At 38.1% G+C, this 12,461-nt stretch overlaps 1 protein-coding gene across 1 annotated transcript in view; it reads left to right on the top strand.

Annotated features, from left to right (window-relative positions):
- The window catches only part of METTL14 (methyltransferase like 14), a 25,313-nt gene that overhangs the window by 2,953 nt on the left and 9,899 nt on the right, over nt 1-12,461 (top strand). Inside the window, exons 2-7 of the mRNA XM_009288924.1 lie at nt 181-269; nt 998-1,085; nt 5,246-5,326; nt 5,730-5,817; nt 8,295-8,385; nt 10,212-10,353. Of these exons, the coding sequence (XP_009287199.1) occupies nt 181-269; nt 998-1,085; nt 5,246-5,326; nt 5,730-5,817; nt 8,295-8,385; nt 10,212-10,353 (579 nt within the window). The remainder of the gene's footprint in view (nt 1-180; nt 270-997; nt 1,086-5,245; nt 5,327-5,729; nt 5,818-8,294; nt 8,386-10,211; nt 10,354-12,461) is intronic.

Here is a 12,461-nt window from a genome sequence, read left to right as displayed (position 1 = left end):
TTTGGCCCGGGTGGGAGAGGTGGTCTCTGCCGGGGGCCTCCAGCCCTCCCGCAGGCGGGCCTGGCTGACAGGAGGGTGCGTCGAGTTTGAGGAGCGGCCCTTCGGCTCCCTGGTGGTTATTGTTTGGGTCTCTTTAATCGGTGGTAACCGCGGCTTGAACTTGCCTTGCCCGTTGTTCAGTTAGGAGCTGAGAACGCGGACAGCATCGGTGCCGTGCTGAACAGTAAAGATGACCAGCGGGAGATCGCCGAAACGAGAGAGACGTGCAGGTCAGTGTCGGTGCCCAGCTCCTGTTGGAAGGGAGGGGGCCGGTAGTGGTACAAGCCCTTGAGGCGGGGTGAGATCGCGCTCCAAAGAGCAAAACGAGATCTTGCCGTTTATTTAAAAGCACACAATTCGGTGAAAGAAAATGCTTTAATTCCTCAAATCTGAACTTTGGATGAGGTGAGTAGTAGGGTTTAGTCACTCACTACTAGTACCAGTTTGGAAATGAAGGCTAGCTTTTGCTTCCTATGTTAAAAAGCCACCGTGGAGCAAACCTGAGGTGTGACTGTAGAGTACGTCGTCTGCGTTGTTCCAGAGCCTTTATACTGCTGCTGAGAGCAGTCGCAGGGCAATTTAATTTAAAAGTCCTTATGGAACAATAGACATGTCTAGGACAGAGTAGCTAGTGCTTATGAATTTTCACGTGTAACAGTAATTTTCTTGCATGAGCAGGCTTAATTTTGTAGATGGACTGCTTTGGTTAAAACAAGCTGTACATTTTAGAAGAGCAAAATGAGGAAGCGAGGTAGCTGTTTTCAGGAGTCCTGGCCTTAAGAAGTTGTGCCGGTCTCAAATATACTGAGAGAGGAACAACTTCTCATGTACAAAGTTTCAAAATAATTTTAAACTTGTAACAGAAACATGTAGTCAGGGCAGACTATCAGAGATTTCTGAAATGTGCTCTCTGGAGAGAGAAACTTTCATATCAGGATTTTTTTTTGGATGTTTATAGGGCTGCTTATGATACTTCTGCACCAAATGCAAAACGCAAATACCCAGATGAGGGAGAAGCTGATGAGGAAGAGATTGAAGAATATAAGGTAAAGGAAAAAGTTACTTTTCTCTGGTGTTCAGGTGTCTCTCAGAGACTTATAAAATATATGTGTGTGCATATAAATAAAAATAAATGCGATGCAATGTGTATAGATATTGTAAAGTATACATCTCTCAGTGGCATCTCCCTTGATGTCTTCCGCTGCAGAGATCTAAGAGAGGGGGCATAGGCACTAAGTGGTTCTCTTCAGACGTGGCTTAGGTGCATTGAACTGTACACGCACCAGAACCCAATGTTTGGAGGCTTAATTTAGCGCTGCTCCTAGGAGGTGGTAGGCTTAGGTGATAGTGCCCACGGGGAATGGCAGTGTGCCATGGCTGGCCATCTTGTGTGGGAAGAAGTGGTAAAATGTGTGCGCGCTTGGGTACACACACACAAAAAAATCTTGACCAGAATTGCTTTGTGTCAGAAGAAAAGCTTGCATTTAGCGAGGGGCACAGGCCAGTGGATGAGGTACAGGGAGGCTGAGGGTGTCTTCCAACCTGCCTGTTAAGTGCAAAGGAATGCAGGATGGATGGATGGATGGAGTAAGGGATTCTAAGGGAATGGAAGAAAGAGGCTCGGTTTGAGGTATGCTTTAAGTATCCAAAATATCCAGGAAGAGCTCAGTTTAAAAAACAAAATGCCTCCATGGCCATTGAAGAACAAGTGGTTGTCAAACTCTCATGCCCTTCATTTTTCAAATGCTCATCCAAGAGTGATTTGACAGCTTTCTTGTTTCATCTCTAATGTGATGTTTTGGCTAAGATGAGTGGTAGAGAAAGGAGGTTAAACAAAGGCATGATTACGATACAGCTGTCTTTCTGATTTGCTTTGTGATCTTGTTGCAGCATATATCCTCCCTCTCCCTTTTTTCCTTGTCCTAATAACCTTGCTTCTGTGGCTAAGTAGAATCAAGGTCAGTGCATTTATGAAATAATGCAGTGTCTGCTGTTCTCTTAGATGCCTAAAAATAGTAAATTTTGAAATATGTGGCCTTGGTAGTGTTACATTTGTGTTCAGGTTTATAAATCTTTCTGTAATAATGTCTGTTTTACTTCTATCTTACTAAAACAAAAAGTTAATGTATGACAGGACATTTTTTGATGACTAATTTTTAAAGTCTGTCTGTAAGTGGACAGACATTCTTTTTAACATGCCAAGTGTTAGTCTGTACGTCTTGTTTAGCAAACCAATTAAGTCACCATCTTAAAGAAGGGATTTACAGAGTACATGCACTGTTTGTGAAGTGGGGTTTTTATGTTCACATTAGTGATCAGTTCATATCAGTTTATTTCACTCCTTCACCAAGTGTGTGGTTAAACAACACATTTTTTTCTTCTGTGAAATATATGTGGATAAGTCACTTCAGTTGGCAAAGCATATCAACCTTATCATTAACATTTTCTTCATTAGCGTGGAGAAGACTTACCCTGAGGTGGGCTGTAACCACTTGCAAGTGGCCAGACTCTTGCTGTGTCGTTGAAATTGAAGAATATTTTAATAATACTAGCTCGGACCAACTTCAGTCAAGCAGATGAATAGATCTAAGAAACTTGAAACCCCTAAGTAGAACATGTATAGTGGAGTCATCAGCTGTTTTCTGCGGACATTGCTAATTCCCTATTGGCAAGGAGATAAGAACTTAGTAAAATCCCATCTGTATTCATGTAACTTTTTCATTAGTACTTTGAGCCTGTTTAAATTGAGTCTCGTAATATGAACTGATACAAGAATTTAGATCCTTATGGTATGAAGCCCTATTGGATTGTGTTTAATACTTCTTAGACAAAAGTGATGATAGACTTAACTATTAGTGTTACTGACAAATATTGCAAGTTTGTCCATTTTGTTAGGAAAATTTGAGGTAAGTATTTCTGATGTAAAGTGACTCGTATGTCTCTAAACCCCTGACTTGCAGTGTTGGTTTCTGCGTGATGGTATCAGTTAATCCTTCTGAAGTGGTTTAAAATTTTTGTGCCCCAACTTCAGATTTGGTGGAAATGAATGTGTCCTCAAACCTCAACTGCTCTAGCTGGACCCTGAGCCATCTAGCTGTAATTGCTGGTGAAGATGGGTTACTGTGAAGGTGTTTGAACCTGTATAAACGTCTGGTATCAACAGTGTTTTCTGGCAAAGAGTTCCGGAGTTTTAACTCTGTATGAAGTACAAAAATACCTGTGGTTCAAATTTGCTGTCTGCCAGCCTAATTTGATACAGTCCCTTTTTACTTCGTTTCTGCAAGCAGTGGCCTGCGAGCTTGGAACGCTTCCATGCCATTGTTCTGGAGGCTGGAAAAATCTTATTCCGTTGAATCATCGTAATTGCTTAATGTATCTCTAGTCATTTGAAAAAACTATATGCTTGAATATTGTGGGTAGTTTTTGCTTCCCGAACTCGGCAACAATATACCAGATTTGGAAAACAAGGATGATTAATGCACAAGGACCTAGTATCTTGTATTACTCTTAATTTCATCCTGTCTCTGCTGGGACTGTGTCCTTTCCCCTTTGAAAGTTGGTGGTGTGGGCTTTTTGTTTGTGGCCACGAGACTGTTTTGGTTGTTTTGTTTTTTTTTTTAAATCACTTATGAAGGCATAAAGAGAACTGGGATGACTCAGAAGTAGGTATCTAACCAAGTGCTTATCATCAGAAGGCTAAGATTTAGAGGAAGATGGAAGAGGGGAAACAGGTGTAAGCTTATGATAGCATAAGCAGTTTTTAGTAAAACTCAAGCTTTCAGCTTTTTTTTGCCTGAATAACAGTTGCTGCTGCTTGTCTGCTGTTCATTCCTTTTCGTTGTAAACACTGTTGCTGTTTCTGATAGTAATATTTCTCTTTTTGATCTGGTTAAACAAACAAACAAAAAGACTGTATCTCTGTAAGTTCTTCACCTGAATAATGGGGAGGGGGAATCTGTGACCTATTAATCACAGCAGGCATTTCAGAAGTTGGTTCAAAGCTCCAATTTGGAAAGAACACAGAGCCTATTTTAAGATTTCAACAGCTAGAGGGATCAAAACAGGGAGAACACTTAGTTTTTCATTAGGCATTCAGACAGCTTATGTAGCATAGAGTAAATGCAGCAGTAATAATAGCCTCTTCTCTGCATCTTTTGACTTAAGATGTGTGTTGGGGGGGAGAAGTTGAGCTCTTTTCTGTGCGAAATCTGGTTCTCCATCTCTCCTTTTATTTCAGTGTATTAAAGTGTCTTTTTTTTTTTTTTTAGTATTTCAGCCTTGAGACTGCTTTTCTCCTCACATGAAGCACTGTATTAACTGATTAAGATTTCTGTTGTAATCAGTAAAGTATGAAAGAGCATATGCATCCTACTAAAATATGGTACTTGATATTCTTTAGTGGTTCTTCAGTTTTATTTATATATAATGTATAAACTGGGTTGTTTCAGGATCAATGGGAAAACAGAAAGTGACATGAAGAAGCAAATCTCTTTTCTGTTTCTGTTCTCTCTGAGTTCTATGTTGGATGTTCAGAGTATGTCAGCGTGATAGATCTCTGAATTCCAGAAATCTGATGAATGAACAGTTGGTGACACACTAACTGGGGAAAAAAATTGCAATACAATTCCTGTTTTCTGTAAAGTTTGAGACTACGAAATGGGAATTTTAAAGTTACTCTTAAGGACAGTCCAAATGAAATACTGGCTTGTACCATGTGCTGTTTTTGCAAAGTGTGGACTTTAACAGATTTATATAGAGAAGATGGTTTCAGCTGCTAAGGTTGGAACATAAGAGATGATTGAGTAGGTATAAATGTTCAAAGGTTCTACTACAGAAGAACTTCAATAAAATGTATCATTTACTTTAGTCCAAGGAGTGAAATTTTTTGGGACAAAAACTAAAACTTCTACACCTTGTAAAGCACTGCCTACACTGTCAGGGTCTAGAAATGAAGGGTTTCTTATTTTATTCTTCTTTCAGAGGCCTTGCCCTGTAACCCTCTCATTAATGAGAGAGAGGCAGACCTTTTTGGGAATAGGTAATTTTTTTTTTCCCCTCCAAAACTGAAGTTGGAACCATTCATGATCTGCTGTTTTAGGAGACTTCTGTTTGTAGGCAGCCCACTTCTTACCTTAAGAGGCAGAATCATAATGAGGAGAGAAACAGCATGATCTTGCATACTTGTAATATCTGCTTTATTTCCAAGGATGAAGTAGAGCTGCAGCAAGATGAAGAGAACCTGCCCTATGAAGAAGAGATTTACAAAGATTCCAGTACCTTTCTTAAGGTGAGCTGCTTTTGCACTTAGAAGTCTAGTCAAAGCTGGCATAGTTGTATTAAACTATTTCTGCAATTGATGGTATTTGAAATAACAGCTTTAAAGGATGAAGTAATTGACTGGAATTCACAAGTACGGAAGTTTCCTGTGAAAGATATGACTCTAACTAGTGCTTACATTGATCTGACTAAAGATCTGGGGCAACCTACAATGAACCGTAGTAATGGTGGGCCTGATTTGGAACTAAAAACACAATGAGGGTCCTGACTGGTTTAGCTTATAAAGGCATGTTGAAAAGGAGAAGAAAAAAAATAAATCTGTTATTTCTCATTTGTCAGACTAAGACATGTAGTGTGTGTGTATGTCCAGTTAGCTCCCCGTTGCTCTTGCTGAACTCCCTTTTGTTCTCCAGGGTACTCAGAGCTTAAATCCACACAACGATTACTGCCAACACTTTGTGGATACAGGACACAGACCCCAGAACTTCATCAGAGATGTTGGTATGTCATAGTCAGACATATGTTTGAAGATAACTCATTTTATTCAATAGCACTTCTTTTTCTTCCCCTTTTTAAATCCTTATAGTTACTGGGAAATGTAGATACACGTATACTTCGTAGTTTTGTCTCTCTGTGTGAATACACATCAATGTATAAATTTATATGAATGATTTTATTTTTAATCATTTAGGAGGTGATTATTACCAAGGCTCTTCTTACTCTTGGTTTTATTTGAAAGTATTTAACCAGGAGGATTTTCTTCAAAATTAAGCTTTTCTTGTTCCAGAAAGTAGATGAGTCTAGGGAGCAGATCCTGAAACCTTTGGAAATTTAAATAACTGACTTACAGTTCAGCTGTTTCCTGGACTGTATTGCCTCCAAGAATGCATGTAGCATGTAAAGTATGGAAAATACTTACATTTAAGTCAGTAAGCAATATGGATAATAATTAACAGCTAAATTATGTAACTGCTGACAACTCATTAGAAGGCCCAACATATTACTGACTTTAGAGGATGTTGTAAGTTTACGTTCATCCAGCCATCACTGAACTTGTTAGTGAAAACTTACTTTATTAGGCCTGAAGTTAATCTTTCTAAAGCTAAGGTACGGTTTGGTCTTGTTTCCCAGAATGGTAGTTATTTGGTTTTAAAAAAAAGCAGGACACCTCCCTCTGCAGTTTTCTGCAACAGTTCTCTGTATTTTATCAAGTTTAAGATTGTCAGGGTGCGTTGTGTACATAGATGCCAGCCCAAAGAGGTTTTGTTTGCCTATTGAGGCAGTTAGTTTGTTTCTTCTCTATATTTTGTGAATGCTTCTGTGAAACACATCTGGATGTTTAGCATGAAAAATGGGCTGTTTTGACTGAGTTATGTCTTCATCTGAAAAGCATCTGGGCTTCACAGTTACGTACTTGAAATAGTTCTACACTGTTCTTTGAAATAAGATGAGTATGAAGAAATAGCAGCCCATGTTACTTACTCTGACTACTCTGCTGCGTAAAGAATCGGGAAGGGACATGACAAATTGTTACATGAGTGTTAATATGGAAATGAACGTCAGCAGCAGTTAGCCTAGTTAGTCTTTATTAGAGACGAGGAATGTCAAGTTGCATGTTGGTTAGCATGCATTTTCGACCATGAAGATCAAAACTCTGCTTGGGTGCTACTTTGTAATTGGACACGACCCTACAGAAAGCTGTAGAGAAGTAGTGGTTCCAGAACACCCAGTTACATCTTTTTGATGTTGCTGTTGGAAGAGAGACCTGTGGGTTTTGTGTTTGTTTGTTTTTCTTAACAACTGAAGTCATCTTGATTGAAAATTCTTTTACATCTGTTGCTTGGCTGCTGATAACTGGCTTCCGTTTCTGCTGGTCAGGAATATTTGACTTGCACTGGCTGGAAGCAACACAGCAGTGGAAATCAGAAGAACACAGTGTTGTTTTTAAGATGTTTTGTATTTAAGGAAAAAAATGAAAATAACTTTTGGTTTTTTTATGCACACGTAATAAGAGATAATAAGGTTAGATACTAAGAACTTTGCTTTTACTCATGCGATGCTAGGGTTGGGAGTTCAGAAATTTGAATTAAAATAAGGAGAGGGATGAAGGGTTTGGGGGTTTGTGTGGGCTTTTTTTTCCTCTATGGATTAGGACCATTTAAAGTTGTAAATTTAAATGAACATGAAGCTTTGTAAATAATGCCTACTAAAGATGAACTGATACTGCTTGGGAGGCAGGAATGGTACCTCTTTGGTTTGTGCTGATACTACTACTAGCAATAATAAAAACATACTGTTTCTACTTACTTTTTTGAAGGGTGAATGTAATATACTAAAAAGTTTGCTTGTTTTTTTCTTTTTTTATAAAGTTTGCTGCAGAAAACCTAATTCGGGTTCTCCCTCTTGCGTTCTGTACTTATGAAAGGTTTGAAAATTAACGTCATGAAGCTAAGCCTAGGAACCCAATAAATAAATGTACATGTCTTCAAATCTTCGTGACTGACACCAGAGTACCAAATCTCAATACAAGGGTTGCCTAAGGGAACCAGCCACACCCCAGTTGCCACCTTAGAAATAGTCTTCAAAGGTTAAATAAGAATATTCTGTAAATGAATGTTAATTAGATCTTAATATAAACTTATGGATGGGGGGGATAACAAAATAACTTTCATCATTCTGGCACTTTTAGTTTAAATGAAAGATTGTTTCCTCCTGATAAAAGGAGTTGTGAACTCCTGATCACTGCAGTGCTCTAGACAAGATTAGAGCATAGGCACTACATTCAGTAACAGCCGTAATTAACTGGGCGAAGGCAGGAGGCTTCTGTGAAAACTGCTTTGAAGAGTTTGGTTTGTTCTCACAAAAATTCAAATGGGGCAAGTATTAACATTTGGACCTATTCAGAATACTGGACAATGCTTAATTGACACAGATTTACTCTCTAAGTAGTTGTTAACTTCATGTTTTCTTCTTCTTAGGCTTAGCAGATAGGTTTGAAGAATATCCAAAACTTAGAGAGCTCATCAGGTTGAAGGATGAGCTGATATCTAAATCTAACACTCCTCCCATGTAAGTGTTCTTGTGGAAAATGCCTTTCTTCTCCAGACCTGTTTGAAGTGAGCTGTCTGCTTTGCAAATCTCTATCTTTAGCACCTGCTCAGAATTTACATTTTCTATTTCTGTTTGTATATACAAATTAATCAATTGAAACTTCAGAAGAATAAAATCAGTTTGTTTTTGTTAGTTTAATCTAGATGTTTAATATAGTATATAAACTAGATTTTCTTTCCAGTGTGTGATTATTTGTAGTATCTAAAGCTTTGGTTTTTAAGACCGAACTGTCAACTGATTGGACTGCAGGCTTTAATTTGGAACTAAAAGAACATCGTATGATCATAAATCTCATGATATCATACAGTTTACAATAACAAGAAAAGCTTTAAAAAAAATCAGCCTCTTAACGTAACCTTAGTTGTTCTTGTAACAGCTTTTTTTGTATAATGTTCATCTATTATCGTAGTGTCCATTAATCAGATGTTACTTCGTAGTTTAAGACCAAAAAAAAGTTTAGGCTGGCTGGAAGTGATTTGTCTTATTAACTTCAAATTATCTCTGAGTTTTTGCTGAACGTTAGACACGGTATAAGCATGCAGCATGTTACTCTCAGGAATTTGAACCTACCTGAATGTGAACCTAATGCTTTTAATACACTGTAGTCCTAATCTGTACCGAGTAAAATCGCATTATTTCATGATAGTCACATGAAAAACTCGGAAATAGTTGTCTGAACAACTGAGATACAAACTGCAAAACTCGACTTGCTATTTTGAAGTTAGATGCAGTTTGGCATTCTTAGCCTGAAAGCACAAAAGGGGAAAAAATAGTAATCAGATGCTGCCTTCTGATAACACCAAATGCACTTACGGGATAATAATCTCTTCCAGACAGTTTCTTAGGAAGGGGGAGGTGGTGGTCTGCTAATCAGCTTTTTTAAGGTTGAAGGTATTGAGGGGAGGGCAGTGTAATTTTTTTGACGGTGATACAGCAGTGAGTGGTGGGCAGGTGTGGAGGCCAGTCGTAAGAGTGCGTTTGAGTGCGTTTAATAAAATCAATGTGTGGGGGAATTACAGTTTTGTTGTAGGGGTAGAGAAATACATTTCTACTATATGAAAAGTAACCACATTTCCAGTATTCAGAATCTTCTGAACATAACATATAATAAATGGCAATTCTAAAAATATGCCACTTTGCCAAAGCGAAGCAAAATACAAGTCTGTTAGCCAGGCAGTGAGTGTTTGCTTCTTAAATGTTGATGTATTCTCCTATATAGTCCATGGATGTACAGAAAGTTCAGTGATTCTGTACTGGATATTGTTGTACAGTCTGTGTGGGCATCTGTTTCCTGCTTGCTAAATTAGAATCCTAAAAAACTGTTTATTGAGAGAAAGATGACTTTTAAAAAAATCTAACGCGACAGCATCCAGCCTAGGTTAAGTGAGAATGCGTTACGCATCTCCTCTGGATTTAGTGCATGTGAGCTATATGAACTACACAGGAGACCCCACTCTTAACTGGCTACACAGAAGTGCTGTGTGGAGTATAGTTTTCAAACCACTGTTACAACTTGTCCAAGCATTTCCTGCTTGCTAAATTATTATTCTAAAAACTGTTTATTGAGAGAAAGATGACTTTTAAAAAAATCTAACGCGACAGCATCCAGCCTAGGTTAAGTGAGAATGCGTTACGCATCTCCTCTGGATTTAGTGCATGTGAGCTATATGAACTACACAGGAGACCCCACTCTTAACTGGCTACACAGAAGTGCTGTGTGGAGTATAGTTTTCAAACCACTGTTACAACTTGTCCAAGCAATCCATCATCTTTTGTTTAAACAGGTACTTACAAGCAGACTTGGAAGCTTTTGATATTAGGGAACTGAAGTCTAAATTTGATGTGATTCTTCTGGAACCACCACTGGAAGAATACTACCGAGAGACTGGCATTACTGCCAATGAAAAATGCTGGACCTGGGACGATGTAAGTATTTTTCTTGCTGTGAAAAGGATTTCATACGTGTACTTAAGCAAATAGTTTGAGGATTTAATTTGGTATCAAAATGTTTGCAAGATGTGTTTTAAGGAAAAATGGGATATGTTTTTTGTTTTGTTTTTTAAATAAAAGTCTAGATTCTTATAAAAACTAAGTTTTATATTGTATGCCTACACTAGTTGTGTTAAAAGACTTTTTTTGAGGAGTTTAAAGAATTAAATATACCTTTTTGTTCTCCCTGAGCCTGGCTGAAAACTGAAATCTAATAATAGTGGGTTTTCTCCCTACTCTCAAATTCCATTAGTTTTCCTTTATGTTTGGTTTTTGCTGTTGAAATTCAGAATATCTGTTGTAAATATTCCCTTCTTGAAATTCTCGGAGATTTTTAAGGTATGCTTTTTAATACGCTGGTCTTCTAGTCAAAAGAGAGATGAGTATGCTTCCCTGACGTACCTCCTTTCTCCAAAGTATTGATTAGGTAGGAAATTTTAACAGTCAAACCAATTGTAATCCTGAGAAGCCTAACAAAATAGATAAACCTTACTTGTGGATTTTTTTTCTTGTATTTATGTATTCCCTTATTGTTTAGTCATGTCAAAGGTTTTTTTTGAAGCCGTGTTGATTTCCGACCCTTTTTTGGGAACAAGGAGAAATCTTCATGTGCAAGATGTGATGTTTTTCGAGATCGCTGTTGGTGCTCTTGTTTTATTGTGCTCTAGTAAACATTTAGAGAATTGAGTCAGAGAAAAGATTTTAAAGTTCTTTCTGTAGTAATGCATGTAGATGCTCGTAAAGAGGGAAACACTCAAGATGTATGGGTAAGTAACTCCATTCTGTATCTTTACCTTTTCAATAAAGTCAGCTCTGGAAAAGCAAGCTGAGGACTGGAGGCTGTGAAGTGCTGGATGTCATCAAGTGTAACAATTTGATGACACAAAGCCTGCTGCCAAGTTGCCCTGTCCTTCAAGATTGAACCGGAGAATTCCTTCACTTGGGCATGAAATAAAAAACTTGTAATGCTAATGTCAAATAGTGATAAATTGGCTCTATTCTATGTATCTACACTTTACTCATTTAAAAAAAAACAACAACAAACCCACAAAAAAAAACGTGAACCAAAAAAACCCCCAACAACCCCACCCTCACAACAAAACAGGTGATCTGTAGTAGAGAGGAATAGCTGATCAAAAAAATGTTTGCATAACCATGTCAGGAATTCTTAGGTTCAGGCATATGGGTGGGAATATGCAACTAATAAATACCTATTATTTAGAGACCCTATTTGAAAGGCATGCAGGACTATGTCTGCATTAACAGCAAAATTGTCATAATATGAGTGAATCAGTAGATTGAAGCAGTTGTTGCCGAGATTTTCTTGTCTGTGTTCTATGCAGTTTAGGGGAGGGGGATGGTGGTGTTACTTTAACCTAGATTTAGTTTGTCCTTAGGCTGGAACCTGCACATGCACAACTTCAGAAGTGAATCAGTCAAACTAAAGGATGAGAACAAAATAAAATTCAGTCCTCCTTTAAGGAATGAATTTGAAAACAAGGGCATTCATGCCTGTGATGAGAGACTAGGTAACTACATGTTAAGGAATAGGTAGCTTCTGTGTTAGCCATTCTGTTACATCAGGCGAAAGTGGTGCCTGGCAGTGTTGCCGGGGGAAGAAACATTCCGTCCAAACAGAAGAACTGGAAGTGTTGGAGTCAGGAGTCATCCTCTTAATTGGGAGTTATAGCCTCTTAGAACGGCTTCTACTGCATTATTTTTCTTCACAGTGGCATTGAATGAAGCTTGATTTGATGTGTTACCAAGTTACAGATGAATCTTTTCAGCTTGTAATGAGTAACAGATGCTTTGCATCTGAAGTTATTTCATCCTGAATGTTACTCATTTGTCATTGTTGAACCACTGTCCTGATAAATTCTTGCTGCTTCTTTCCTGAAAGTGAAAATGGAGAGAACTTCTTTCCTATATAGTAATAGGAATTAAGCTGGTGGGTTTTTTGTTGTTTTTTTTTTTTTTTAAATAATGTGTCTTCACAAGCTTCACGTAAGTAACTCCAGGGCTGAAAAGAAACAGAGCATTATTGC

Source organism: Aptenodytes forsteri, unplaced genomic scaffold, assembly GCF_000699145.1.
Source record: "Aptenodytes forsteri isolate BGI_AS27 unplaced genomic scaffold, ASM69914v1 Scaffold8, whole genome shotgun sequence".
In the NCBI taxonomy this organism is placed as follows: Eukaryota; Metazoa; Chordata; class Aves; order Sphenisciformes; family Spheniscidae; genus Aptenodytes; species Aptenodytes forsteri.
This window is presented reverse-complemented; position numbering and strand designations above follow the sequence as displayed.